General features: G+C 47.3%; 1 protein-coding gene across 15 annotated transcripts in view; it reads left to right on the top strand.

The window, feature by feature from the left end:
• TACC1 (transforming acidic coiled-coil containing protein 1) overlaps positions 1-26,556 on the top strand; it is a 130,525-nt gene that overhangs the window by 53,849 nt on the left and 50,120 nt on the right. For 6 of the 15 annotated variants that reach the window (XM_086380359.1, XM_086380363.1, XM_086380365.1 and 3 more), the window contains one exon: positions 11,645-11,760. The exons of 2 other annotated variants lie outside the window; for them this stretch is intronic. In XM_086380359.1, the coding sequence (XP_086236485.1) occupies positions 11,645-11,760 (116 nt within the window). Of the gene's footprint in view, positions 1-9,369; positions 10,614-11,644; positions 11,761-26,556 lie in introns of all 15 variants that reach the window. 7 more of the 15 variants (XM_086380358.1, XM_086380362.1, XM_086380372.1 and 4 more) reach the window with 3 other exon arrangements.

Here is a 26,556-nt window from a genome sequence, read left to right on the forward strand (position 1 = left end):
TGACCTGTTCAGATGGCTAAAGCTTTTTATTAATATTTATGGAGAAGACCTTTAGGAGTTTTCAGTTGCCTAAGTTTCAAAATACCTTTTATCCCTTCTGTTTTCCTTCTGATAAGAATCGGCTCCTTGAAGTTGGTATTTGAAAGAGATGACCTAAATAAGAGTTGCTGGAACAGAATTTCTGGTTTTTCAAAGATATGTGAGAGAAGGACAGTTGCTTTTAATTCCTGAGGATTTGGGCTGCGACTTAAATGATAGGTCGATCCACCTATAAATCCTTTTACAGGGGCTTTAGAAGGTTTTTCTTTCCCTCTGAGCACATAGTTTTATTTTAGGGAAGCAGGCCTAAAAGTTTTTCTATCAGGCTCTGCAATGTGGCCAGTTTCTGACCACAGAGATACTTCGTAGCTGTCACCGGGACAAACAGTAAATATTTCTGACAGTACTGAACAACCGCTTGGATTCAAGAGGGACCTCCAAAGAGGGCACAGAAGGCATTTTATTTTTGGACTTCCCTGGTGGCCCAGTGGTTAAGAATCCACCTGCAGTGCAGGGGACACGAGTTCTCTCCGTGATCTGGGGAGATTCCATGGGGCACCCAAGCCTGTGCCTGACTACTGAGCCCATGCGCCCTAGAGCCGGGGCTCTTCAGCAAGAGCCAGTGCCATGAGAAGCTCGTGCACCGCACCTAGAGAGGAGCCCCCTCTGGCTTCGACTAGAGAAAGCCCACGTGCAGCAACGAAGACCCAGCACAGCCACAAATAAAGAAACAGATTTTTTAAAAGATATTCTAGGCACATCTGGAAGAGCTGACTCTGGTGAGAACTGCCACCCTTGGGTGGCTTCTGCCAGTTTTTCCAGGATCCCATCTAGAGGCCACTAGTGGGATTCAGAGTAGAGAGGGCAGCACCAGTAATGTACCAGAATTTAGCCCAGTTTCTCATGAATGTTAGTTTCCCTTGGCAGTTTAAGGGAATACTGTTGTGGTTTACCAGAAAATTCTGGTAAAGAACTCACCAACTCATCAAGAGACATCCCTGGTGGTCGAGAGGTTAAGAACCAATGCTGGGAAAGGCCTCTAAGGGGGCGCCTTCCTTTGAGAGTAAATATGGGGGTGTCCGTGAGCCTGCAAACTTGGTGGATTTTTGTTTATTATGCTGTGATCTCTTCAGAGTAGAAAAACATTCAGACAGGATTGCTAGAAAGAAGTGAGTGCTCAGAGGAGGAGAGAGGGGAGCTCTTACTGAGTTCCTTAGATAATGACAGTGCCAGCCCTGGTTTGCCACTATTTTCCTCAGCCTGTCGATTTGCCTTTCAATGTGTATTTATTTATTCGGCTGCGTTGGGTCTTTTCCTGTGTGGATTCTCTAGTGGTGTGTGGGCTTAGTTGCCCCATGGCTGTGAGATCTCAGTTCCCCAATTAGGGACTGAACCTTCGTCCTCAGCATTGTAAGGCCGATTCTTAACCACTCAACCACCAGGAATGTGTCTTGATTTGCCTTTTAATTTGAAGGCAGACATTAGGAGTTTTCCTTTTCTTATGGAGCCAAATCTCCAATCATTATTTTGTGTGTTTTGTTAATTACTCCGAAGTTTGGACAGTCAGCCTTCTGACAGAGCTCTGGCAGATTCTGTTGCTTCTTGATGGTTTTCTCCCCGTGGTTTGATTTGTACTATTCAGCCATCTAATCCATCTGGAATTTATCCTGGTATATGCTGTGAGGTAAGGGTTGAATGTGATCCTTTTCCCATTGCCAACCAATTAGTCCTTCAACCACGTATTAAGTCATCTTCCCTTCCCCACTGTATTGTAACTTCCCCTCTATCATATAACAAATTCTTGTATCTTACCTGTAAGACAAGGTAAGATATCTTACCTTTCTGGGCTTTTTGTTCTGTTTCACAGAACCAGGATATGCCTGTTTCTGCGTAAATGTTTCTAGATGTCTTGCAGAACTAATCCCCTTCTTGACTTTCAGCTAGTCACTTAGCTTGTGTTTATTAGTGAGAAAGATGAGCAATGTGTTAATATTTGGCACTGTCACAAATTTTAACACCCACAGAAAGGACAGACTTCCCTTCTCCCTGCTTTGTACTGTAACAGAGATATAAAAGGACACAGTTTCCTCGAATTTCCACACACATGTATTTTCAGAGCCAACTTATGGCAGTGAAACTTTTACTGTAAAAGGATAAAAGCCAGAAGTAACAGGAGGCTGCATACCATGTCACAGAATTTGCTTCTTAGCTTCCTATCTTTGTCTTTGAGAAACATGAGATTTTCAGCCACAAGCACATGAAGTCCTGTGATGAAATCCCCACACATGTCCAGAGTGAGCCTTTCGGTGGAGTGGGTTTCCCAATTACTCTGGAAACCTTGATGTGGTTTTATTCTTTCTTCTGAGTACATACCCTTCTCCCATCCTTTATACAATGACTCTCTGCTGCCCTTTCTAAGTGCCTCCCAGCCTGTACTCTCTAATTCTTTTCTTCTTCTTTTTTCAGCATTTATTTATTTGGCTGCACCAAGTCTTAGTCTTGTAGTGGCGCGTGGGAACTTCGATCTTAGTTGCAGCGTGCAGGGTCTAGTTTCCTGACTGGGAATCGAACCCAGGCCCTCCTGCATCGGGAGACCAGAGTCTTAGCCACTGGACCGCCAGGGAAATCCCTGTACCTTCTAACTTCTTAGTGACAATGTTTCATAAATGAAAATGGGGACATGTATTTATGAGGATGGTGGATGGAATATTTGACATCAGGATGATCTTGGAAAATCTAGGCCATCTGATCAATGAGCTTCTAGTCTAATAGATGGAGAGGTTTATTGGGGGAGGTTTATTCTGTTTTGGAGGTAAGGTAGAAGAGAGGGAATCAAAACAGAAGAAGGAATGGTATTCTATTTTGATTTCCTAGGTTCCCCAGGTTTCCTCAGAGAAGGCAATGACACCCCACTCCAGTACTCTTGCCTGGAAAATCCCATGGGCAGAGGAGCCTGGTAGGCTGCAATCCATGGGGTCGCTAAGAGTCAGACACAACTGAGCGATTTCACTTTCACTTTTCACTTTCCTGCATTGGAGAAGGAAATGGCAACCCACTCCAGTACTCTTGCCTGGAGAATCCCAGGGACGGGGGAGCCTGGTGGGCTGCTGACTATGGGGTCGCACAGAGTCGGACACGACTGAAGCGACTTAGCAGCAGCAACCAGGTTTCCCAAATTCCTTCAGCCTCCTTCACTCCAGCCAGTTTCGATTCCAGTCTCCCCTCACAGGTTCATGAAGTAAAGTAGATCTCTCAGATTTGGAGCAATGTGGTTTATTAGAAACTTAAACTCATAAACAACTTAGGATTTCAGATGGGTTTCTTGTCTAAGGTTCTGTGCGTGAAGCTCTCTGTCTTGGAGCTCTCTGACCTTTTCTAATGTTTCATCTTCTAAAAAAAATGTAAGTTCCACAGAAGAAAACAAAATGTGTTAAATCAGTAATTCTGATATACCTGTTGAACAGGCTCTGCAATTGCAGTGATGTTGTTTAGCAGGAAACACCTTTTATCTATTAGGATAGGTATTTCTGAATTTAAAGATAGTTCACTGCTCTCAGTGGGTCTTCTGTGTTTGTTTCCAACTGTAGATTTGTGGTAGTTGGTGAAGGATCAGTGACAATGCTTGGGTTATTTCCTCGCATAGAACGCACTGATTGACCCAAGTCTGTTTATATCTTTTGTACTCAACTGCTGTTTTTCTAGTACTTTTATATTCCAGGGAAAGTGAACTTTCTTATAAAGTCAGTAAACATAGTCATGACATCTGCTGGGGATGAGCAGAAAACCTCAAGAATGGGTTCTCCCATGACACTGCATGCTAAGTCGCTTCAGTCGTGTCTGACTCTTTGCGACCCCATGGGCTGTAGCCCACCAGGCTCCTCTGTCCATGGAATTCTCCAGGCAAGAGTACTGGAGTGGGTTGCCATGGCCTCCTCCAGGGGATCTTCCTGACCTAAGGACTGATCCCATGACTCTTGTGTCTCCTGCATTGGCAGGCAGGTTCTTTACCACTAGCGCCATCTGGGAAGCCCCTTCACGACACCAGTTGTGTGTAAACATCATAACATATGTCTGTTCCTTTTCCCACTTCTCTGAAAGCTGGCATGGTGTAACTCTGTCGTGTTCTCCAGTAGGTCTGATTGTGATCTAGGCGGAATGACATACTTTCTAGGGAAGTCAAACTTTGCTCTAGTGATAGAGGACAAAATAAACGACAAAGTGGATCTGACGAGAGTCGTTCACCGGAGCAGAGCCTGGACAAGGGTCTTTGAGCAAGTCCCCTAGGTGGGATGCTTGGCCAAGTCTTTAATGGATGCAATCTGGATCCCTTTTCATCTTTCTGGAGCTCTTCAAGCATCTTAGCTGTGGACATAAATCCAGGTTTTCTGTTTTAAAAAAAATGAGAAAGAGGGTTCTCTTTAGGATGTAATTTTTGGTATAAACGCATAGTGTTAATAGAAGTCACCTGGTTTGGACATGTTGGAGGGAAGTTTGAGATTCTGTAGCCTGCAGGTAAAGGAGAACATTGGATCTTGCAAGGTTTAAGACTGTAATGTTGAACTTAACCTGAATACCTCAGATGCCATTGTTGGCAATGGCATTTCTTTGTGGGTGGAGTGAGGTACTCCTAGTTGGGACTTTGTAGCCCTGGCCAGGTAAGCAGGAAGCCAAGACTGCAGCAGGGGCAAGAAGCTGTGTAGAGCGTCCCACTGATGGAATCTCAAGCCGCCACGTGGCTGCGAGTGCTTTCTGCGTTCTTCAAGAGGAGTACTGAAAGGTAGGAGACCAGGCTCCCGAGTCAGCCCCGTGTCACAGTTTTAAGCCGGTGACTGCCTTTTCCGCTTCAGTCACCTCATCAGCAAATTGAGGATGAGAAAACCTGCCCCACTCCTGGAGAATGTTGTAGGGATCAGAGGAAACTTGATTATGTAAGGTACGGTTGTCATTGCATCTTAGAGACCTTCTGCTCTTCTGTATTCGAGAAGACAAAAGAGAAGGGTTGAGGGGGTTTAGCTCAGTGCGCGGGGTGAGACGAGACCATCCAGTGGTGGGGCTGGTGGAGTGAGCACGCACCGGGAACACCCCACTGTGTCGTGTGTTCCGTGAACAAGGTGGCTCTCAAAAGCAGGATGGGGAGGGGAGATGGTCTGTCAAGGATCTACTGAGTCATCTATACTTGGTTGCCATCAGCTGTTTCAAGTCATATGGGCCAGTGCCTTTTCTCAGCCCTTTAGAGCCACTCCTCCGGTTTGATGACATTCACCAATCTGGCATGCGTGTGCTCAGTCGCATCCAACCCTGTGTGACCCCATGGACTGCAGCCCGCCAGGCTCCTCTGTCCATGGGATTCTCCAGGCAAGAATACTGGAGTGGGTTGCCACGTCCTCCTCCAGGGGATCTTCCCGACCCAGGGATCGAGCCGTGTCTCCCGCATCTCCTGCATTGGCAGGCAGGTTCTTTACCTCTAGCGCCACCTGGGAATCCCTCAGTTTGGCATTTCATCTTGAAGTTAGGTGTTTCTTTTGCTCACCAAATTTGTAAATTGTTAGGAAATACAGATAAGTTGATGGGTTTGCCTGCCCACCGGCCTGCGTTTTCTCTTCTCTTGGTGGTGACCTCAACTCTGTGATTTCCCTGTTGCCACCCTGGGCCACCCTCGTCCTCTCCTAGGACATCATCTCATACACACGGCCTTCTCGTTTCACTGGCTGTCGGAAAAGGTTTTGTCCACAGTAGCTGTTTTTCCTTCCTTCTGTTGTAAAAGGGTTCCCATTGTGCGTGGATTGCTCGCAGCTCCGATACTTCTCGAGTGAAAGACTTGTTGTTATTGTTTACTTGCTAAGTCATGTCCGACACATTATCTAGGAAGGGAGTTGTGTTTGCTTGCCCTACTGCACGATCAAGTTCAGTATGAGTTGAGATCTAGTCCTTAATGGGCTTCCCTGGTGATTTAGTCAGTAAAGAATCACCTGCAATGCAGGAGACCTGGGTCGGGACAATCCCCCGGAGGAGGGCATGGCAACCCACTCCAGTATTCTTGCCTGGAAAATCCCATGGACTGAGGAACCTGGTGGGCAACCTGACTGAAGGACTAAACCACCACCACCTTAATTAGCTTTAGGAATTCTTCCTGGTGAAGCCCCACCTCCCCCCTCCGGCCACCCCCCAACCCCGACATTCTCCCAGTAGCTGTGCCATACAAATGGATAGTTTGTTTGCCTGTGTGGAGTTGGCTTACTATATTATTATTCTATTTTTTACCAAAGAGACCCATTTCGCAGATTCCTCTGGGGCATTCATTAGTGGCAAGGTGTGTGTGTCTGCCCCGGCCACCACTATGGATGTTTCAAGGAGTTTCATTTTAGATTTTCATGGAGTATTGACCCAAAGTTTCTGTGAAGGGCAAGAAGCAGAGGAAGGAAGAGAACAGATGGGCCCTTCCTGTGCTTCCGGTCATTTCCAAGACAAAGACATTCCATTTGCAGACATCTAGTCCTTGAAGCTAAGGGCGTAGCAGCAAAGTGATTTGATTTACCTTCTTGGTCAAACACTGCCCGTTCTTTCCAGAGTTATAGGAAAACTGATGTATCAGCCTCATTATTTGTTCTTTTAGACAAAAAAATTAATTCAAGCTATTGAATACTTACTTTATTGCTGTTCCCATTAAGTCCAGGAGTTTGCAAAGACTTTCAGAAACCTGAGCTTTTGTTTCTCCAATTTCAAGAAATTTCTGTATAAGCTTTTGTCTTGCTGGGGCCATCACTTGTCTGGTTTCTGTTGTAGGCTGGTTCAAAATCTTGATTTTGACAAGAAGAGTCAGGCTTTAGGAATTTCTGGCACCGTAGCCAAACTTAGAAGGTCTCTTTGTAAACTGGAATATTCCTTTTCTGCACATTAATTCAACACCCTACTGACAGTGTGGTCCGGTACTGATCTCTGGGCAAACGAAAATAAATCATAACTACGATGTGGCCCCTACTGTTTAGAAGCTTATGGTTCAGACGTGGGAAAGACATGTAAACAAACATGTTATGTGTAGTGTGTAGGATGACCTTATGTCCTGGGACATCCTGATGTATGCCTCTTGCCCAGGTGATAACTATTAATAGTTGTTTAGTCGCTCAGTAGTGCCCGACTCTTTGCGACCCCATGGACTGTAGCCCACCAGGCTTCTCTGTCAATGGGATTCTCTAGGCAAGAATACTGGAGTGGATTACCACGCCCTCCTCTGGGGGATCTTCCCAACCCAGGGATTGAACCCATGTCTCCTACAATAGCAGGCAGATGCTTTACCACTGAGCCACACTGAGAGTCTCTAGGAATGTTTAGGGTATAGAGATGGTAGAAAGCAGGGAGAATTCCCGGAGGAGACACCTGCGCTGGTATCTTTGGACCTTCAAGGTCTGAGGGCTTGAGGTCAGGGTGGGGGTAGGGGGAAGAGTGTGTAAAACACTGTAGGCTAAAGGGAAATTGTTCCAGAAGCAACATTTAGTCAACTCAAGCTAGTCATCGTTCCCAAATTTATCCTGTGGAATAAATTCCCCAGGACACTCGGTCAAAATACAGATTTCTAGAACCTGCTGGGGCACTTTGGATTTGGATTAAAAAAATTTTTTTTCAGTCCAAGTGCTTTTTTTTTTTTAATGTTTATTTGTCTGCACTGGGTCTCAGTTGCGGCATGTGCGATCTAGTTCCACGACCAGGGATCGAACCTCAGCTCCCCTGCACCTAGAGCTTGGAGTCTTAGCTGGGGGACCACCGAGGATCTCCCCTGGATTTGGATTTTTAAAGAAGAGCCACAAATGATTCTTGGACATAGTAAAGGTTCAGAACAAATTCTGTAGGGACTATGGCTACGACTATAAAGGGCTGGAGCAGAGGAGAGCAGGAATAGCAAGGTTAGAGTAGGAGTCACAGATCAGCCAGGCAAGGGTGACCTGGGCTGGAAAAACCCTCAGAGGCAGAAGCGGTTGGGAGACATTTACAGAGGATCTACGAAAAATGGGGACTGCAGGAATCATAATGGAATTGCAGAGGAATGTCCATCCTAAAGGAGATCAGTCCTGGGTGTTCATTGGACGGACTGATGTTGAAGCTGAGACTCCAATACTTTGGCCCCCTGATGAGAAAAGCTGACTCATTTGAAAAGACCCTGATGATGGGAAAGATTGAGGGCAGGAGGAGAAGGGGACGACAGGATGAGATAGCTGGATGGCATCACCAACTCAATGGACATGGGTTTGGGTGGACTCTGGGAGTTGGTGATGGACAAGGAGGCCTGGCGTGCTGCGGTTCATGGGGTCGCAGAGTCAGACACGACTCAGCGACTGAACTGAACTGAAAGGATTCGAGAACATTCAGGAGTAAGAATGAACAGGACCTAGTATATGACAATTAGTGATGTATATGTGTGCGCACGCTTAGTTGCTCAGTCCTGTCCGACTCTCTGTGACTCTCTGGACTGTAGCCCCCTAGGCTCCTCTGTCCATGGGATTTTACAGGCAAGAATACTGGAGTGGGTTGCCATTTCCCCTGCCAGGGGATCTTCCTGACCCAGGGATCGAACCCACATCTCCTATGTCTCCTGCATTGCAGGCAGATTCTTTACCCACTGAGCCATCAGGGAAGCCCACTGATATATGTGGACAATATCATTTCCAAGCAACAAAACGCTTGTGTCAGATCCAGGAACCTGGGGAACCTTATAATCTGAAGGGTTGTGTGGTGAGCCATAAACCTAAAAATACAAACAGTGGGAGACTGTTGTGGCATATTTCATGTAGACCTAAAAAAACAACTCCTGCTTATTTCTTTGTAGTCTCCAGAATGATCGCAACTGTTGTGTTTATCTCTGGGAGCTGGATGAATTGTAAAGTATCCAGACACCCCAGCCCTCTTGTCTAGACTTCAGGCAAACCCCTGCCCTTCTGTTATGGTTAAGACCCACCCGCCAGGCCTTATCTTGCATCGTTTTTGCTTTTGTTCTTGTTATCAAAATGTGTAAGGCAGTCATGATTCATCAACAGTATGTTATGCCAACCCCTTTCAGGGGAAGACGGCTGTCTGGCAGTGTCAGCCTTTGCTCTTAATTCTGGAGCTGCTCTTTCTTTGGGAACCTGCAACTCTGAAAATTAAGAGTAGGATAAGAAATGCCTTTATCCAGGCACGGAGATCATGAAGTTGAGGCAGTCTTGCTTGGTGCATTGGTGACTCTGAGAGGCGCCAGCCCTAAACTGAATTCCTGGAATGAAAATGAAGAAAATCCGAGGACAACTCTACTACTTACTTCCCTCTCCCTTCAAACATAGTTTTTTTTTTTTTACTTTGAAGGCTGAAATCACCAGGCCTGTTGACCGACTTTCGAAGCAGCAGAGTCAGAAACCGAATCAGAAGTTATGAAAAGAAAGCCTCAAAAAAAAAAAAAAAAAAGAGAGAGAATGGGAGACGGATAAGGCTATAATTTCAGTGTCATTTAGCACCCTATACCCAAGACCTGGCCACGGCGCGTCCACCAGTGCGGACTGGGGAGCGAAAAAAGCATCGAAAAATTCCAGCCCTTGGCTACTCTTGTACCACCGCTGAGGGATCTGACGGGTGAGGGCGAAAAGGCTGACATTTTCCACGCCGTTCTATCAGAGAAGGGAAAACACCGTTAACAGCGGCCTCAAAAGTTGTTTTGGGGTTTTTTTTTTTAACAATAAGAGGCTGAACTTCTCTGTGAGCCTGTATCACCAACGCCATTAAGTCGCAGTAGCAAGATGAAAAACAGGGAAGGAGGGACACCCAGCGTGCGCCGACTCGGAAAAACGGGAAGCCAGCAGAACCGTTGACGGCGCCCGGGTCCTCGGCCCGTCGCCGCCTCCGGAGTCGCAGCCGCCAAGCCCCTTCCCCCGCAGCGCGGGCGCGACCACCGCGGCGCGAAGGTGGGGGGGGCCCGGCCGCTGTGCCGCGCGCTTCCGAGGCCCCGCCTCCGCCGGCGCCCCTCGCCGCGCGCGCGGGTGGTACGGCCCGAGGGGGGCGGCTCCCGGGGTGCGGCTCCGCGGCAGCTGAGGCGCGGCCGGCTGGCCGGGAGGCGGGAGCCGGCAACCGGGCCCCTCGGAACGCAGACGCCTAGCCGCCGGGCAGCCGAGGCCGAGCTGCCGACCCGGGCTCCCCACACCCCGCCCCGCGGAGGCCCCAGGAGGGCCGCACGTTTGGGAAGGAGGACGAGGAGGGAGCGGCGCGCGGCCGGCCGGCTGAGAGGAAGCGCTGCGCCCGCGCCCCCGACGGCGCCCGTGAAACCACATCCGCGCCTCCGCTGGAAGCGCGTCCGGGCGCCTGTCACCGGGTCCCTCCATCTTGAAAGGGAGAAAAAAGCGCTCTCCCGTCCCCGCTCCCCTCCTCCCAGGAGCCGGGGCCGCAGGAGCCGCGCGCATGGCGTTCAGCCCCTGGCAGATCCTGTCGCCCGTGCAGTGGGCGAGATGGACGTGGTCCGCAGTGCGCGGCGGGGGCGCCGGAGAGGACGAGGCCGGAGGGCCCGAGGGCGACCCCGAGGACGAGGACTCGCAAGCCGAGACCAAATCCTTGAGTTTCAGGCAAGTACACGCGTTGCTGCCGAGATTCGGACGTGCTGCCATCCATCCATCCGCGGCTCATTTTGTGTGCGCGCGCGCGCGTGTGTATGTGTGTGTGTGTGTGTGTGTGGTCGCCACCCGCGTTAACCGTGTTCATGGCAGTGCTGCCGTCCCTGCCCGTAACCAGGCCCCCGCTGTGCAGTCGGAAGTTCAGGACGTTGTGTCCTCCCGCCGGGTGTTTTCCTTCCCTCGTTACAGTGTGAGCTTTCTGAACCTAACCCAAAATCTGCAGTCTCTGCGCATCCCCGTGTGCCTCGGTCCCTTTCTCTAAGCTTCGAGACCCCAGCCCCCGCCCCTGCACAAACACACGCACACACACACACACACACGCACGCACTGTCGTGGATTACAACCGCTGGCACTTGGGGCCCTCCCTACGGGGAAGAAGTCGCTCCCAGGCCCTCCTGGGACTCCCCTGTTTCCCCGAAAATGCAGCCTTGGTGAAGAAGGTCGCGTGATGCCGGCCCCCCTGGCCGCTGGGGGAGAAATGGTTGTCTCTCCTGAGCTGTCAACCCGTGTGATTGCGGGAGGCAGGTGACAGCGTCCTCGGCCTCTGGCCGGGTGCCTTGCAAACAGGTAGAGAGAGGCCTAACTCCAGAAAAAGGGCATCGTGGCGAAAGCTGGCTTCTTGATTTTAGGCTGAGAGGGGCGATCTGAATTTTTAAGCCTTTGGCAAAGGGCTTTTGTGAGAAAAGGAGTCTGTTGAAGGGGCTTTTGGGGGGCTGTCAGAGGGATGGATGACCTCAGAAATAAACGTTGCTGGAGAAAGGCCCCGGAGGATGGAGGAGGTTTCAGGGAGACGGAAGCCGGAGGAGGTCGCTGCTACAGCACTGCACCCCGCCTCCCCCCAATCCCGGGCCAGTCCACACTGACGACCCCTGCGCGGGGTGCAAAGTTAGCAAAAAATACTGGACCTTGTGGAGGTGTAGCCTGTAAAGGGGTGTCGGAAATACCGTTGAAAGTGGTAATTCCTCATTTTTCCCCCTTGGCAGCTCGGATTCTGAAGGTAATTTTGAGACCCCTGAAACTGAAACGCCCATCCGATCCCCTCTCAAGGAATCCTGTGAGTCGCACCTCGGACTGGCAGGCTCCGGGGCCAAGACCCAAGGTAAGGAAAGACTTCCCTTGTTCTGCCTTTTTTTGCTGCTGTTGTTTAAAGTTTTGAAAATGTAAATAAGAGAAGGAAAAGTGTTAATGCAGGGCCATTTTAAAAGGTGGGGGGTTGTCTGCTTACTCAGCAGGAGCTGTTTGAAAGCTCCTGGCATATTTGAAATGGTTTGTTTGTATTTTTCCAAGTGTGGAAGCCAGAATCTTTCTTCCCTAAGTAGGTTGTACATTTTGCAGTATGAAATTATCATTATCAGAACATTCCTGCTGGGCCCTGAAAAACAAAATGTATGGTGATGTTGGGATGGAGGTGTGTTTAGATTTGGCTTCACACGTTTCTCAGGCCTGCGCATTTTCTCCAGGGTGTGGCTGGAGACAAGGATTATAGGTAGGAGTTGAATTTTTTTAGACAAGGAGGAATCTTAAGAGGCAGTGTCAAAGTTCTTCACCGCCCCCGCTTCCACCAGGGATGGTGGTGAGCTCCAGTCCACCCAAGAAAGCCTGGCATGGAGACACCCTGCTGCCCTCAGAGCCCAACCTTGAGCCCGCATTTCATCTGCAGAGGCTGCTGCTGTTCCTCTTGATTAGCGGAAACCGTTTTTGTCCAACAGCCAATTCTGAGTAAAATCTCACCTGGCCTGATCGCAGGCAGTTAGCTATTCAGAGTGGCTGTGATTCAGCAGTGAAAACAGTCCCCATCTCTGCAGGCCAGTGTCATGGAGGGAGACGGGCCTTTCAGAGGTTAAGCAGAATGTACCTACCTGTCAGCTTGGCTTCCCTGGTGGCTCAGCGGTAAAGAACCTTTCTGCAATGCAGGAGACACAAGTTCTATCCCTGGGTTGGAAAGATCCCCTGGAGGAGAGCCTGGCAGCCCACTCCAGTATTCTTGCCTGGAGAATCCTATGGACAGAAGAGCCTGGCGCGCTATAGTCCTGGGGTCACAAAGAGTCAGACACGATTGAAGTGACTTAGCATGCACACGCACACCTGTCAGCTTTGGCCTAAGTACAACAACGGAGAAAAATGAAGCAGGGGAAGGGGGAACAGAGTAGGGGGAGGGTTGGTAGGAGGTGCTGAAGGCTGATGGGGGTGGGGAACCTGACTGATTAGGGGACTTCAGCAGAGTCCTGAAAGAGGATTGAGGGGACATCTGTGCAGTTTCCTGAGGAGAACTCTTCTAACAGAGAGCATGGCTCCTGGGAAGGTCTGAGACAGCACCAGCCTGAGGCAGAGGGGTGGGGAGGGAAGTGCCCAGGGGGCAGCATGTTGGAAGTCAGGGAAGAGGCCTGGGTGGCTGCAGCAGCGGCCAGGCAGGGAGCTGGAGTCAGCCAGGTAGGGGCTGTCTGGGTCCTGTTGTCACAAGGCGTTCATTTTTCCTTCTGAGTGAGATCCGAAGGGCTGCCTTTTAAAAATGCCACAAACTGGGCAGCTTAAAACAATGGAAATTGGTTCCCTCTCTGTTCTGAAGGCTAGAAGTCTGAAATCAAGCTGTTGGCAAGGCCAGACCCCTTCCAAAGGTTCTAGGGACAAATTCTTCCCTGTTTCTTCCGGTTTCTGGTGGTTGCCAGCAATTCTTGGTGTTCCTTGGTCCGTGGCAGCAAAGCTCCCATCTTAACCTGGTCAGCTTCTCCCTGCGTATCTCTGTCTCTTCATGTGGCTTTCTGAGGAGGACGCCAGTCAGTGGGTTTAGGGACCACTCCAATCTAAGTCGACCTCTTCTTACCTTGATTACATCTGCAGAGATAACTCGGAGAAGGCAACGGCACTCCACTCCAGTACTCTTGCCTGGAAAATCCCATGGATGGAGGAGCCTGGTAGGCTGCAGTCCATGGGGTCGATAGAGTCGGACACGACTGAGCGACTTCACTTTCACTTTTCACTTTCATGCATTGGAGAAGGAAATGGCAACCCACTCCAGTGTTCTTGCCTGGAGAATCCCAGGGACAGGGAAGCCTGGTGGGCTGCCGTCTATGGGGTTGCACAGAGTCGAACACGACTGAAGCGACTTAGCAGCAGCAGAGATGACTACAATTGAGCCTTGAGCAACATGGATTTGAACTGTGTGGGTCCAGTTGACACAGATTTTTTTTCACTAAGTATGTTCTAGAGCAGGGGTCCCCAGCCTCCAGGATCTACTACCTGATTATCTGAGGTGGATCTAATGTAATAATTATAGAAATAAAGTGTACGGTAAATGTAATGCAATTGGGTCACCCTGAAACCATTCTCCATCCCCTACCCCGGTCCGTGGAAGAATTGTCTTCCATGAAATGGGTCCCTGATGCCAAAAAAGTTGGGGACCACTGTCCTAGAGTACTACATGGTCCACGGTGGATTGAATCCAAGGATAGAGAAACGTGGGTATGGAGTGTTTTCAACTGTGCTGAGTGGTTGGGGGTAGACACCCCTAACCCCCACATTGTTCAGGGCTCAACTGTTATGTCCAGATAAGACCACATTCCCAGGTGTGGGCAGTTAGGACTTGAGCTTATCTTTTGGGGGGAATATAGTCCAACCCACAGCAGGGCTTTGAACAGAGGGACAGTGCTCTCGCTTCCTTTTTCAAAGGATAGCTGGCTGCTGTCTGGAGAAGGGACTCCAGGATGGATGTCCTTTTCCTGTGTTTTCTCTATTCCAGTGAGTGTCACTGTCACCTGCAGTGACAAAGTAGAGCCAGCTTTCAGTTACCCTGTTACCTAATTTTTGATCGGGTCATGAATTTATTCTCCCAACGGTTATTATATTTCCTTGCTTAGCAATTTCCTCAAAGGTCACCTGGGGAGGTCACAGGAAGTCTGTGCTGGATTTCGTGATGGAGCTGGACTTACTGGGGAAATGTTACCAGCTTTTTGTGATTTGGTTTTGCTTTTAATGGTGAGCTCCAGGGATTTCCCTGGCAGTCCAGTGGTTAAGACTCCATGCTTCCAATGCAGGGGACGCGGGTTTGACCCCTGGTCAGGGAACTAAGATCCCGCATGCCACGTGGTGTGGCAAAAAAAAATTTTTTTATTAAATCAATAAATGGTGAGCTCCATTCTGGGCTGCCCTGCTGAAAATTCCCTCAGCTGGCCCTGGGCCACTTTTTTACCATGAGTTCAGGCAGAGACCGAATGGGAACAGGCAGGTTTTCGTGTTAGAGGACTTCTGTGTGCCACTTGGTTGGGTAGCGGTCTCCATGACAGAAGATGCCGCTTCATAGCTTCCCCTTTCTTCTCTCAAGATTGGCAGATCTGAAGGGAGATTTGAAAGCCTGAGAGAGCTATTCTGTGGCCTTCCCCTCAAATTTAAAAAAAGCTCACAAGACAGTTTGAAAGCCTCTTTGAATTGCTCAGCCTGGGCCGCCTGCTTCCTCACCATCCTGTCAGCTGGTGGTCTGATTCATCCTGACAGATTCTTTGCTAATTAATTGGAGGCCAGTGTGGCCCAGGCCCCCAGAACCACACAGACCCAATTGTTTGGTCCTTCCTGTGCCACTGACTCATTTTTACAAGTTTTGGTCACTTACGGCTCATAGTCTCTTTTCTCGGTCTCTCTAGAATTTCTTTTTAGAGTCAAGGACCAAGAAAGGGCTTTCCCGATGGCTCAGCGGTAAAGAATCCGCCTGTAATGCAGGAGACGTGGGTTCCGTCTCTGGGTTGGGAAGATCCCTTGGAGGAGGAAATGGCAACCCACTTGAGTATTGTTGCCTGGAAAATCCCATGGACAGAGGAGCCTGGTGGGCTACAATCCATGGGGTCACAAAGAGTCAGATGCAGCTGAACGTGGATCAAGAAAGCTCAGTGGAGTAGCTCAAGATTGTGGACCATGAAAGTGGCAGGCGGTACAAACTGGGAAAAAAAAGCACTGCATATGAAGAAGTCTTGCCATTTAGTGTCTTTAAATAACAGGATGATTCCTCATCAACCTGGCAGTATCCTGCCCTCTGGGGCTTCTTCTCCCCACTAGTCCTTGTCCAGAGTTCTGTGGATGGCCTTGTTATGCATACACAGTGAGTGTAAAAATACAGCCAGAGCACAGGTCTGACCAGGGAAGATATCAGTGGGCAAAAATTCCTGGAGTCTAAATGTTGAAGTCTAACTTCTCAGCCTGGAAGGTTCTCTTTCTAAAAACTGTTGATTATTTGACTCCTGGTAAGGTGGTGTGCATTCTCACTTTTGCTCAGTTGTGTCTGATTCTTTCGATCTTGTGGACTGCAGCCCACCAGGCTCCTCTGTCCTTGGGATTCTCCAGGCAAGAATAATACAGGAGCAGGTTACCATTTCTTCCTGCAGGGGATCTTCCCCATCCGGGGATCAAACTGGCATCTCCTGCCTTGACCGGCAGATTCTTTACCACTGCACCACGTGGGAAGCCCCTAAGAATATGGTTAGTCTTTGACGCAGGGGAGCAGCCCGTGTAGATCATGTAAGACTCTGTCTTCTGGCAGGATGATCTATAAGCTCTGCAAAGGGTGTTTAAGTTGCTGATGTTACTGTTCTTTCTCTTTGCTGGGAGATGTATCAGTAAGGAGACATCACCTAGGAAAGGACGTTCGAGAGGTACAGTCAAGTTCATCGGTTTTTTTTGTTTGTTTGTTTCCAGTGCTGATGGACTGCGGTTTTGTCCCGTGTTTAGATTATAAAAGTGAAAGCTGCAGTGGCTGTCCTCCGCTGTCCTCTGTTAATTGAAGCCTCCCCCAGCCGGCACACACAAACACACACGCCTTTGTTTACAAATTGTTACCTTTCTTTGAGAGAGGGAATTTTAATTTACACTGGAGCTCTCTATGCCCTTGGAACATTTACCCTGTTTGATGTGTTGATTAGAGGACTAGATACACCAAACACATAAGGTAGTTCTCCAGAACAGGAGAGAGATAAATAGGGTCAGCCCATAGGTATTACTGCCGGAGGCCTGTGGGGACCGCTGACTTGTTTGTTGACATAGTTGGGGTCAGTGTAAATCAGGCATCAGCCAACAATAGCTCATAGGCCTGCCGTTACCTGTTACTGTTCTGCTGGAGAGCTGAGAACTGTTTCTACATTTTTAAATGGCGGAAAACAATACTTTGTGTGAAAAGTACATGAAGTTCAAATTGCAGGGCCCATAAGTAAAGTTTCATTTTGGAATGCAGCCGTGCATTTAGGTGTAGTCTGGCTGCTTTTGCAGTAAGATAGCAGATTGAAAACTCAGAACAGAGGCAAATGCCTGAAATATTTACTATCTGGCTCTTTACAGGAAGTTTGCCGACCTTGATCCACACTTGCAATGATTTTGGTAAAATGATAAAGTTTAAGTACTTTACAATTTGACCTTTATAATTGAACTTTAGTTTTAAAAAAAGCTACAAGGCTGTAGCTGATTAATTAGCAAGTGAGCCGTGGGTACTGGTGCCGTTCCTGTGGGCCTGAATGGTCAGGGGCGGCATCAAGGAGAGACTGTTTGGGCTGGCTGTTTGTCTCCCTCGCAAAACGACGTTTCGGTCTGGCTCATACTTAATTTTCGATTCTCTAAAAGATATGAGCAAAAAGGAAATTAGGGAAGAATGGGGAGAATTTGGCAATCATTTAATATAAGTACAAACACAGAGACTTTTCACTTTTGTTTCTAATGTAACTTTGGGTGTTTGAGAATTTGTAATTTGACTGTTGCTATGGTGTATTTTTGGTATAGGTTGTATGGTTGGTTGGTTTAGATTGTACCTATGTAAGACTTAGAAGGGAAATCTTATTAAAATCTGAGCCTTAGATGTTTGATCCTAAGGCTTTGGGCTACTTGTATAAGCAAATATGCAAACATTGAAGTGTTCTAGTCGAATCTGTGAGTGTGGCTCTCCTAGGGACTTAGTTTGACACCTTTCCAGGCTCCTACTGCAGGGATTGCTTTATTAGAATATCCTAGAGGTAATGGGACTAATGAGCCTCCCTGGTGGTTCAGATGGTAAAGAATCTGCCTACAATACAAGAGACCAGGGTCAGGAAGATCCCCTGGAGAAGGGAATGGCTACCCACTCCAGTATTCTTGCCTGGACAAATTCATGAACAGAGGAGCGTGTCGAGCTACAGTCCATGGGGTCGCAAAGAGTTAGACCCGACTGAGTGACTAATACACACACACAATGCGACCGGTAAGGACCCTTCGTGTTACCTGACAGTTCACCCCAGTGGCTTCTTCAACAACATTCCAGGTTAATGCTCTTATTTTATTGGCTCTTTCACAGTTTAAGTTTGTATATTACACTTCATATTACTATGAAATGCGCTTAAAAAGCTCTGCAGCATGATACAGTTCCATCCCCCACCCCCTCACCCTGTTGAATGTAGTTCTCAGCTTGGAAATTCCCACTATTAGTAAATGGGATGAGGCCATGTGACTTTGTTGCTTTATTTTATAATAATGTAAAGGAGCCATGTGGGCATCCCTGGTGGCTCAGCAGTAAAGAATCTGCTTGTCAGTTTAGGAAACACAGAGACACAGGTTCAGTCCCTGGGTTGAGAAGATCCCCTGGAGAAGGAAATGGCAACCCACTCCTGTATTCTTGCCTGGAGAATCCCATGGACAGAGGGACCTGGTGGGCTTCAGTCCATGGGGTCACAAAGAGTTGGACACGACTGAGTGACTAAACAACAGCAACAATAAAGGAGCCGTGTAAGGAGCACCTCTTCCTCTGTGTGGTGCTCCACCCAAGGAGATACTTCGGGGAAGAGTATCATTTTTCCAGCAGAGATTCAGAGAGTACTAAATAAAAAACTTGGGGGCAAGGGCAAAGTCTGCATGCTGGAAATGAATATTTTAGTAACTGTCAAAGTAGTTATTATTCTTTTAAGGTGAATAGCAAATTCAAGACCTTCTTAAATATCGTGATGATTATACTCACCTCAGACCTGCATTTCCCAATTTAGAGCTCACTTGAGCCCCAAATAAAGCAGTATAGCTTCCTTTGAGAGCTTCCGACGGTGGAGGTGTTTTCTCTGGTGTACTGAGAGGGCAGCCCTGCTAAATTGCATTGCTACCACTTAATTCGCAGGTGGCACAGTGGTAAAGAACCTGCTTGCTAATGCAGGAAACACAAGAGACTCGGGTTCTGTCCCTGGGTCAGGAAGATCCCCTGGCAACCCACTCCAGTATTCTTGCCTGGGAAATCCCAAGGACAGAGGAGTCTGGTGGGCTACATACAGTCCATGGGGTCGCACAGAGTTGGACATGACTGAGCGACTTCACACAGCAGTGCTCCACCTACAGAATGGATGTGGTCTGAAGCCTTCACCACATTTAAAGAGCAGTCATAGTTTCTTTTTCAAGTGGAGAAGGCAATGACACCCCACTCCAGTACTCTTGACTGGAAAATCCCATGGACTCAGGAGCCTGGTGGGCTGCAGTCCATGGGGTCGCACAGAGTCGGACATGACTGAACGACTTCACCTTCACTTTTCACTTTCATGCATTGGAGAAGGAAATGGCAACCCACTCCAGTGTTCTTGCCTGGAGAATCCCAGGGACTGGGGGTCCTGGTGGGCTGCTGTCTATGGGGTTGCACAGAGTCGGACACGACTGAAGCAACTTAGCAGCAGCAGCAGCAGTAATACTACTTACTGTTCATAGGAAGCCCTAGCAGAATATACCATTTTGTCACAGTCTTCTAAACTCCGGTGAGTGACAGGAAGACCATGGTTTATCCACCCAAAACAGCTGTCTCTGTAGGGATTTGATAACTAGGGGTCGCTGAAGTGTCTAGTAATGGTTAAACTTTGGGCCTGGGAAGGGATTGCAGCTTGTAAGTTCAAGGTCTCACCCTCACCTTCACACGTACATGAACCTAATTTCATGGGCTTGCACGAACATAATCAGATAGATCCCCAGGGCCTAGACTAATGATGGCCAGACTTGGCAAGAGGACAGTAACCAAATGGATTATCTCATTAATTCACAAGTGGAAAAATGTGATCTGGCAGTTCTGTTTGGCTGATTTGGATACTGTCCTGGCCAGTCCCTGTTCCCTATGTCATTGCTGGAAATACGACAGCAAATTATTGATCTCCAGCTTTCCTACTGCAGAATTCCGACCTAACAGATCACCAACTTTCTGTTCCAGCTGCATTTATTGTATGTATTGAATACAGTTTTTTTCAGCATCTTACTTGGTTTCATAACAATGATGCTCCGAAATAGACCACACGTGATTTCCAGTCTAAAAATGGGGAAACGAAGCCTATACTGCTAGTAGTACAGTGCGGCCATAAATTCAACTTTTAAAAGGAAGATTTGTTTATTTGACTGCGGGATCTTTAGTTGCGGCCTATGGGATCCAGTTCCCTGACCAAGATCCAGCTCTGCGTTGGGAGGGTGGAGTCTCAGCCACTCGACCACCAGGGAAGTCCTGTAAATTCAGCTTTGAAGATCACACACCCAGGTTCTCTCTGCAGGGAATGTATGTATCTCTCTCTCTTCACTGCCTTAGGAAATGACTTATCAGAGGAAATGAAAAGTTCTTAAAATGTTGCCAGGAGAGAGTATGTGATGGGGGAAAGCATGTTCTTTAGTATCTTGTAAAATGATGTAATTTGAAAAAAAATTAGCAAGAGATTTCATTTTTCACACGTTAACTTAGCATATATGATGTATGAAGGATAAAATGTATTTTAGGAATTTTGAACATCAGAAGCTTACAGTACAATTTAAACATCGAGTCAGAAGGGAAAAAGTAAAAGCATCACTGGGTAAGCAGTGCTGTTGGATTAAAAACATTTGTTTCCTTTGTGCTCAGCGTCTGCTCATCCATGAGAAATAAAAAGGCACCGGCAGCATTTGCTTTCACTTTGCTTCCCTCTCCACCCGTGAGTCGTGTGTGGGTGAGGAGAGGCAGGTGCGCGGGGGCGTGTGCAGCCTCCTGGGACTTTGCACCCATTTTGGGGTAGAAGGAGGAGCTTCTTAAGAAGCTGGTATTGCTGCATAGCTTACTCCTTGGAAGGAAAGTTATGACCAACCTAGACAGCATATTAAGAAGCAGAGACATTACTTTGCCAACAAAGGGCTGTCTAGTCAAGGCTATGGTTTTTCCAGTGGTCAGATATGGATGTGAGAGTTGGACTATAAAGAAAGCTGAGCACCGAAGCATTGATGCTTTTAAACTGTGGTGTTGGAGAAGACTCTTGAGAGTCCCTTGGACTGCAAGGAGATCCAACCAGTCCATCCTAAAGGAGATCAGTCCTGGGTGTTCATTGGAAGGACTGATGTTGAAGCTGAAACTCCAATATTCTAGCTACCTGATGCGAAGAGCTGACTCATTTGAAAAGACCCTGATGCTGGGAAAGATTGAGGGCAGGTGGAAAAGGGGATCACAGAGGAGGACATGGATGGATGGCATCACCGACTCAATGGACATGAGTTTGGGTGGACTCCGGGAGTCGGTGATGGACAGGGAGGCCTGGCGTGCTGCAGTTCATGGGGTCACAAAGAGTCGGACATGACTGAGCGACTGAACTGAACTGATAGCTGCATAGCAGATAACTCCGAAACTGGGTAGTAGCTCAAGCCACTGGATGTTTATTATCTCACATTGTTTTCAGAGGTCTGCAACTTGGGAGCAGCCCAGCTGGGTGGTCTGGCTTGGGATTCCTGGTGAGAATGCAGTCCCGGCGTTGGCTGGAACCCTAGTCATCTGAAGGTTGACCAGGGCCGGAGGATCCCTCCTCAGCCACACCTGGCACGTTGGTGCTGGCAGCGGGTGGAAGATCTCAGTTCCTTACTGTGCGGTGGGGCTCTGTCTGTGGGGTTGCCTGAGCATTCTTCCAGTAAGGCAGCTGCGGTGTCTCTCATGACAGCCTCAGAAGCCATACTCTGTTATTTCTACAATATCCTTTTGGTTACCCAAGCCCAAGGGTGTGAATCCCAGGAGGTGGGATTCCCGGGGGTTGCCTTGGAGGCTGCCTGCCATCAAGTTCTTGCTTTGCTCTGCCTCTCTGGTCCTCCTGTCCCTCTTTTTTTTTTTTAATTTTTTTGATGTGGGCTATTTTAAGAGTCTTTATGGAATTTTTACAATATTGCTTCTGTTTCATGTTTTGGTTTTCTGGCCGTTGGGCATGTGGGATCTTAGCTCTCTGACTAGGGATTAAACCAGCACCCCCCCACGACGGAAGGCAAAGTCTCACACACTGGACCGCCAGGGAAGCCCCCTGCTGCCCTTCTTAGGCACAGGAGCAGAGGGACAGGAGCAGCGATGTGGCTTCGGCCAGCGTTCCCGTCCTGCCGCAGAGGCATCTGGAGGCTCCTCTCCGGTTGAACATTCTCCCTCTCTGTCTATCCTGCGTCAGCTTCCCAGCTCAGTGTGGGCGGTTGCTACTTTGCGAGAGAGGCAGTTGGTGTTGTGAACGCTCTCGTAATGAGTTCTGGAGGTGCGCGTTGTGGTGGTTTAGCTGCAGTGAGGTTCAGGTCTCTGCGAGGAGGAGCCGTCTGTTAACACGCGCCCTTTCTCCTCTGCTCCTGCTGCTGCCTGCTGGGGACGGGGAGCAGATGACTCTGGGGGGCCTTCTGGGGTTTCTGTCCATTTGGAGGGGTCTCGGCTCTACTGGAAATGCAGCCTTAAACAAATCCAGGTGGTTCCAAAAACCCAGGGCACCTCCTGAGTGCAAAGAGAAGGCACACCCCTCATTGGCTCAGCTTCCAGGGAGGCTTGGGTTCAGGGCTGGGAAGGAGGACTCCTTCTGGTTATGGGCCCCACCCTCTTATCTTACAGTAACCTTGGCCTTCAGGGGGAGGGTTTGGGTCTCTTTCTAAATAAAACAGCACTGAGCACTCATTTGGAAATTTGAGGTACTTAGAGAAGGAAATGGCAGCCCACTCCAGTATTCTTGCCTGGAGAATCCCAGGGACAGAAGAGCCTGGTGGGCTGCCGTCTATGGGGTCACACAGAATCGGACACAACTAAAAAGACTTAGCTGCAACAGTAAAAGCTTCATCCTTAGCACAAAGCTTTTCCAGTTTATCAAGTGGCTTTCCAGATTATTCTTTATCTGTGGAGTCTTGCATGTTAGAGTGAGCCTCTCTCAGGAGTTAGAAGCTTCCAGCACCTGGCCCTGACTATTACAAAAAGCAAATAAATTAATTATCTCCACCCCCACTCCCCCCAGCTCCTGGGTGATATTTTTGTTTGGTTTTGCGGAGAGGAGGAGATTTAGACAGTTTGTTGTCTGGGTTCGGGCATGGGTGTCTGTGTGTGTTGGTGGTGTTTTTCTGTTGTTAAGTAGTGACGTCTTAACATTGCAGTGTACCTCAGAGGCTGTTCTGCTTTTTCCTGCCCTGACTCATCCACTTGGACCCCTCTTGCCGCGCCCAGGCTCTGGGTGACCTGGGGCCCCGTGGTTGTCGGGAACGTGAGTCCTGGAGCCCACACCATTGGGGTCTACCCGGCAGTCCTGGCAGAGGCCTTCTTGTCCTGTTATCCTGTCTGTGGACAATATAGTGTGTCCATTTCTACTCCATTTTAAGGCTGATGTCCTGGACTGAGTGGCTAAGAGCATGCATAGATGAAGTGTATTTCAACTTTGGGGGAATTCGAGGGCCTGGGATCTCAGAGACATTAAACGGAGAAAAAGGTCACATTTTGGACACTTGCCTAAATGCAAATGTGTACCTTATTAACAGCCTTCTCAGATCAGACCCCCTTGTCTCCCTTCTGAAGCCCCGCCTTGGTTCAGACTTGGGAGAGCAGGGGTGGGGTGAAGACCCTGAAAGGAGGGGGTCTTCACAGGGAAAGGGTCAAGTGTAGAACAGGTGTTCCTCCTGTAGGTAGGAGCGCTGAGGGGCTGTAGCCCGCTTACTCTGTATACATTTTTCTATATGAAAGGTTATCAGGTGGCAGGGGGTCCTGTATGTATCAGACGTCTGCTCAGCAGTGATCCTGTGCTCAGCTCTGTCTTGGGCGCTCAGTTTCTGCTTGGGGACACAGGGAATCGGTGGTAAGATCCCTGCCGACCTCAGTCTGGAGGGAGCTGGCTGCCTTCTGTTCCCCCGGCCCCTTGGCCTCCTTGGCGTCCCTAGACGGTTTAGCAGCCAGTAGGTAGTTTTAGCAAGGGAATGTGTGAGGGAGGTCTGAGAAGGCAAATGTTAGCAAGAAATAAATGAAGAATTTTTAAAAAAAAACAGCCCCACCCCCACCCCCAAAACAAAACCAAAAGCCTTTTGAGCGTGTCAATTGTCATGTCTCTAAGATGCTTCCTATACTTGGCTACATCTGTTACAGGAAAAAAGAGTGATGTCATTTTTTTCACCTCTTTCTGTAAATAGAATTTATCTAGCACATGGTAGGCTTCCTTAAGAAAAATTTGAAATCCCAAATTGATGTGATGCTGAGCCCTACCAGCTCTCTCAAGTATGGGACACGCATAACAGACTATTTAAAGCATTTTCTGAAGTGTAAGTCTGTGGTGTAATAGAACATGTTGTAGGAATTGCAGGACATGCTTTCTACCCTGTTACCCTCTGAGTCTCTTTGTTCTGTCTCTTTTGTAAGCAGTTTTATTGAGATATAATTCACCTGCATGCAGTTCACCATGTAAAGGGTTTATAGTGTATGAACAGAATTGTGCAACTAGCACATCAACCTAATTTTAAGAATGTTTTATCACCTACCGCAAAGAATTACTGTACCCATTAGCAGTCATGTCCCCATTTTTCTGCCACCCCCAGTCGTAGGCACCTGATAATCTACTGTTTTATGTCTCAATATATTTATTTATTCTGGACATTTCATGTAATTGAAATTATACAGTATGTAGTACTCTTTTCTGATTGGTTCTGTTCACTTACCGTAATGTTTTTCAAAGTTCATCCATGTTATAGCATATATATTGGTAGTTCATTCTTTTTTTTAATTCTTGATTAATACTTGATTCTCTGGATAAACCATATTTTATTTACCCATTCATCAGTTGATGGACATTTGAGTTGTTTTCACTTATTGGCTATTGTGAATAATCTTGCTGTGAACATTCATGTTCAAGTTTTTATGTGGGTGTAAGGTTTTCATTTCTCTTGCTGTATACCTAGTAGTGCAATTGCTAGGTCATAAGGTAAATATTTCTAATTTTGAGGAGCTGTCAAACTGTTTTCCAAACTATCTGCACCCTTTTACATCCCTACCAAGAGTATATGGGGGTTTTCAGTTTCTCCACGTCCTGCTGCTGCTGCTGCTAAGTCGCGTCAGTCGTGTCGGACTCTGTGCGACCCCATAGATGGTAGCCCACCAGGCTCCCCCGTCCCTGGGATTCCCCAGGCAAGAACACCGGAGTGGATTGCCATTTCCTTCTCCAATGCATGAAAGTGAAAAGTGAAAGTGAAGTCGCTCAGTCGTGTCCGACTCTTAGCAACCCCGTGGACTGCAGCCTACCAGGCTCCTCCATCCGTGGAATTTTCCAGGCAAGAGTACTGGAGTGGGGTGCCATTGCCTTCTCCACGTCCTAGTCAGCACTTGTTATCTATTTGACTGTATCCATCTTCATAAACGTGAAATGTTGTCTCATGGTGCTTTTGATTTTTGTTTCCCTAATGACTAATAATGTTGGGCAGCTTTCCACATACTTTTTGGCTATTTGTGTATGTTCTTTAGCAAAATGTTTATCCAGATTCCTTGCCTATTTTTTAATTAGGTTACTTAGAGAGTTGTAAAGAGTACTTTATGTAGTCTCAATACAAGTCCCCTATAAGGTATCTGATTGTAAATATTTTGCCCCATTCTGTGGGTTGTCTTTTCACTCTTTTCAGTGATAGCATTTGAAGTGTAAAAGTTTTTACTGTTGATGGAGTTCAGTTTATGTACTTCGTTTTTGTCATCTTTCCCCCTGCTTTTGGTGTCATATTTAAAAAGGCTTTTTAAATCTACCACGGTAGATTTACTAGAGTGTTTCGTCCTAAAACTTAATAGTTTGAACACTTACATTTAGGTCTTTGATCAGTCTTGAGCTAGTTTTTATTCACATTGTGAAGAAGTGGTATATAGCTTCATTATTTTGCATATGGACATCCAGTGCTCTAGCACTATGTTGAAAAGACTTTTTCCCCCCCTTTTTTATTTAATTTTGCACCCTTGACAAAAATCAGTTGACAAGAGATGTAAGAGTTGAACTTTTGATTCCGTTTTATTGATCTGTATGTCTCCTTAAACACACTGTTTCGATTATGGTAGATTTATAGTAAGTTTTGAAATCAGTAAGTGTCAGTCTTCCAACTTTGTTATATTTTTTCAAGGTTGTTATAACTATTCCAGGTCTATTACATTTCCACATGAATCTTAAGATCAGCTTGTTAATTTTGCAAAGAAATTTGCTGGAATTTTGATAGAGATTGTGTTCAAACTATAGTCAAATTTGGGGCAGATTGTCACCCTAAGAATATTAAATGTACATGGAATGCCTTTCCATTTATTTAGATCTTCTCTGATTTCTTCAATTAGTATTTTGTAATTTTTATAGAACACATCTTACACTTCCTTTGTTAAATTTATTTCAAAGTATTTTTTTTTTTTTTTTGATGTTGCTGTAAATGGAATTGTTTTCATAATTATGTTTTTGGATTTTTCATTGCAGGTGTATAAGGATACAGTTGATATTTGCATATTGATCCTTCCTGAAACCTTGATGAATTCATTTATTAGTTATAATAATTTTTGGTGGATTCCTCAGAACTTTCTGTATAAAAAGTTGTGTCATCTGCAAATACAGATGGTTTTACTTTTCCTTTCCAATCTGGATGCATTTTTTTTTCTTTCTCTTTCCTGATCGACCTGGCTAGAACTTCAAGTACAGTTTTAGAAGTGGTGAGAGCT

The sequence above is a fragment of the Bos grunniens genome, chromosome 27, assembly GCF_055505025.1.
Source record: "Bos grunniens cultivar Pamir isolate PY7600 chromosome 27, Bosgru_T2T1.0, whole genome shotgun sequence".
Classification (NCBI taxonomy): domain Eukaryota; kingdom Metazoa; phylum Chordata; class Mammalia; order Artiodactyla; family Bovidae; genus Bos; species Bos grunniens.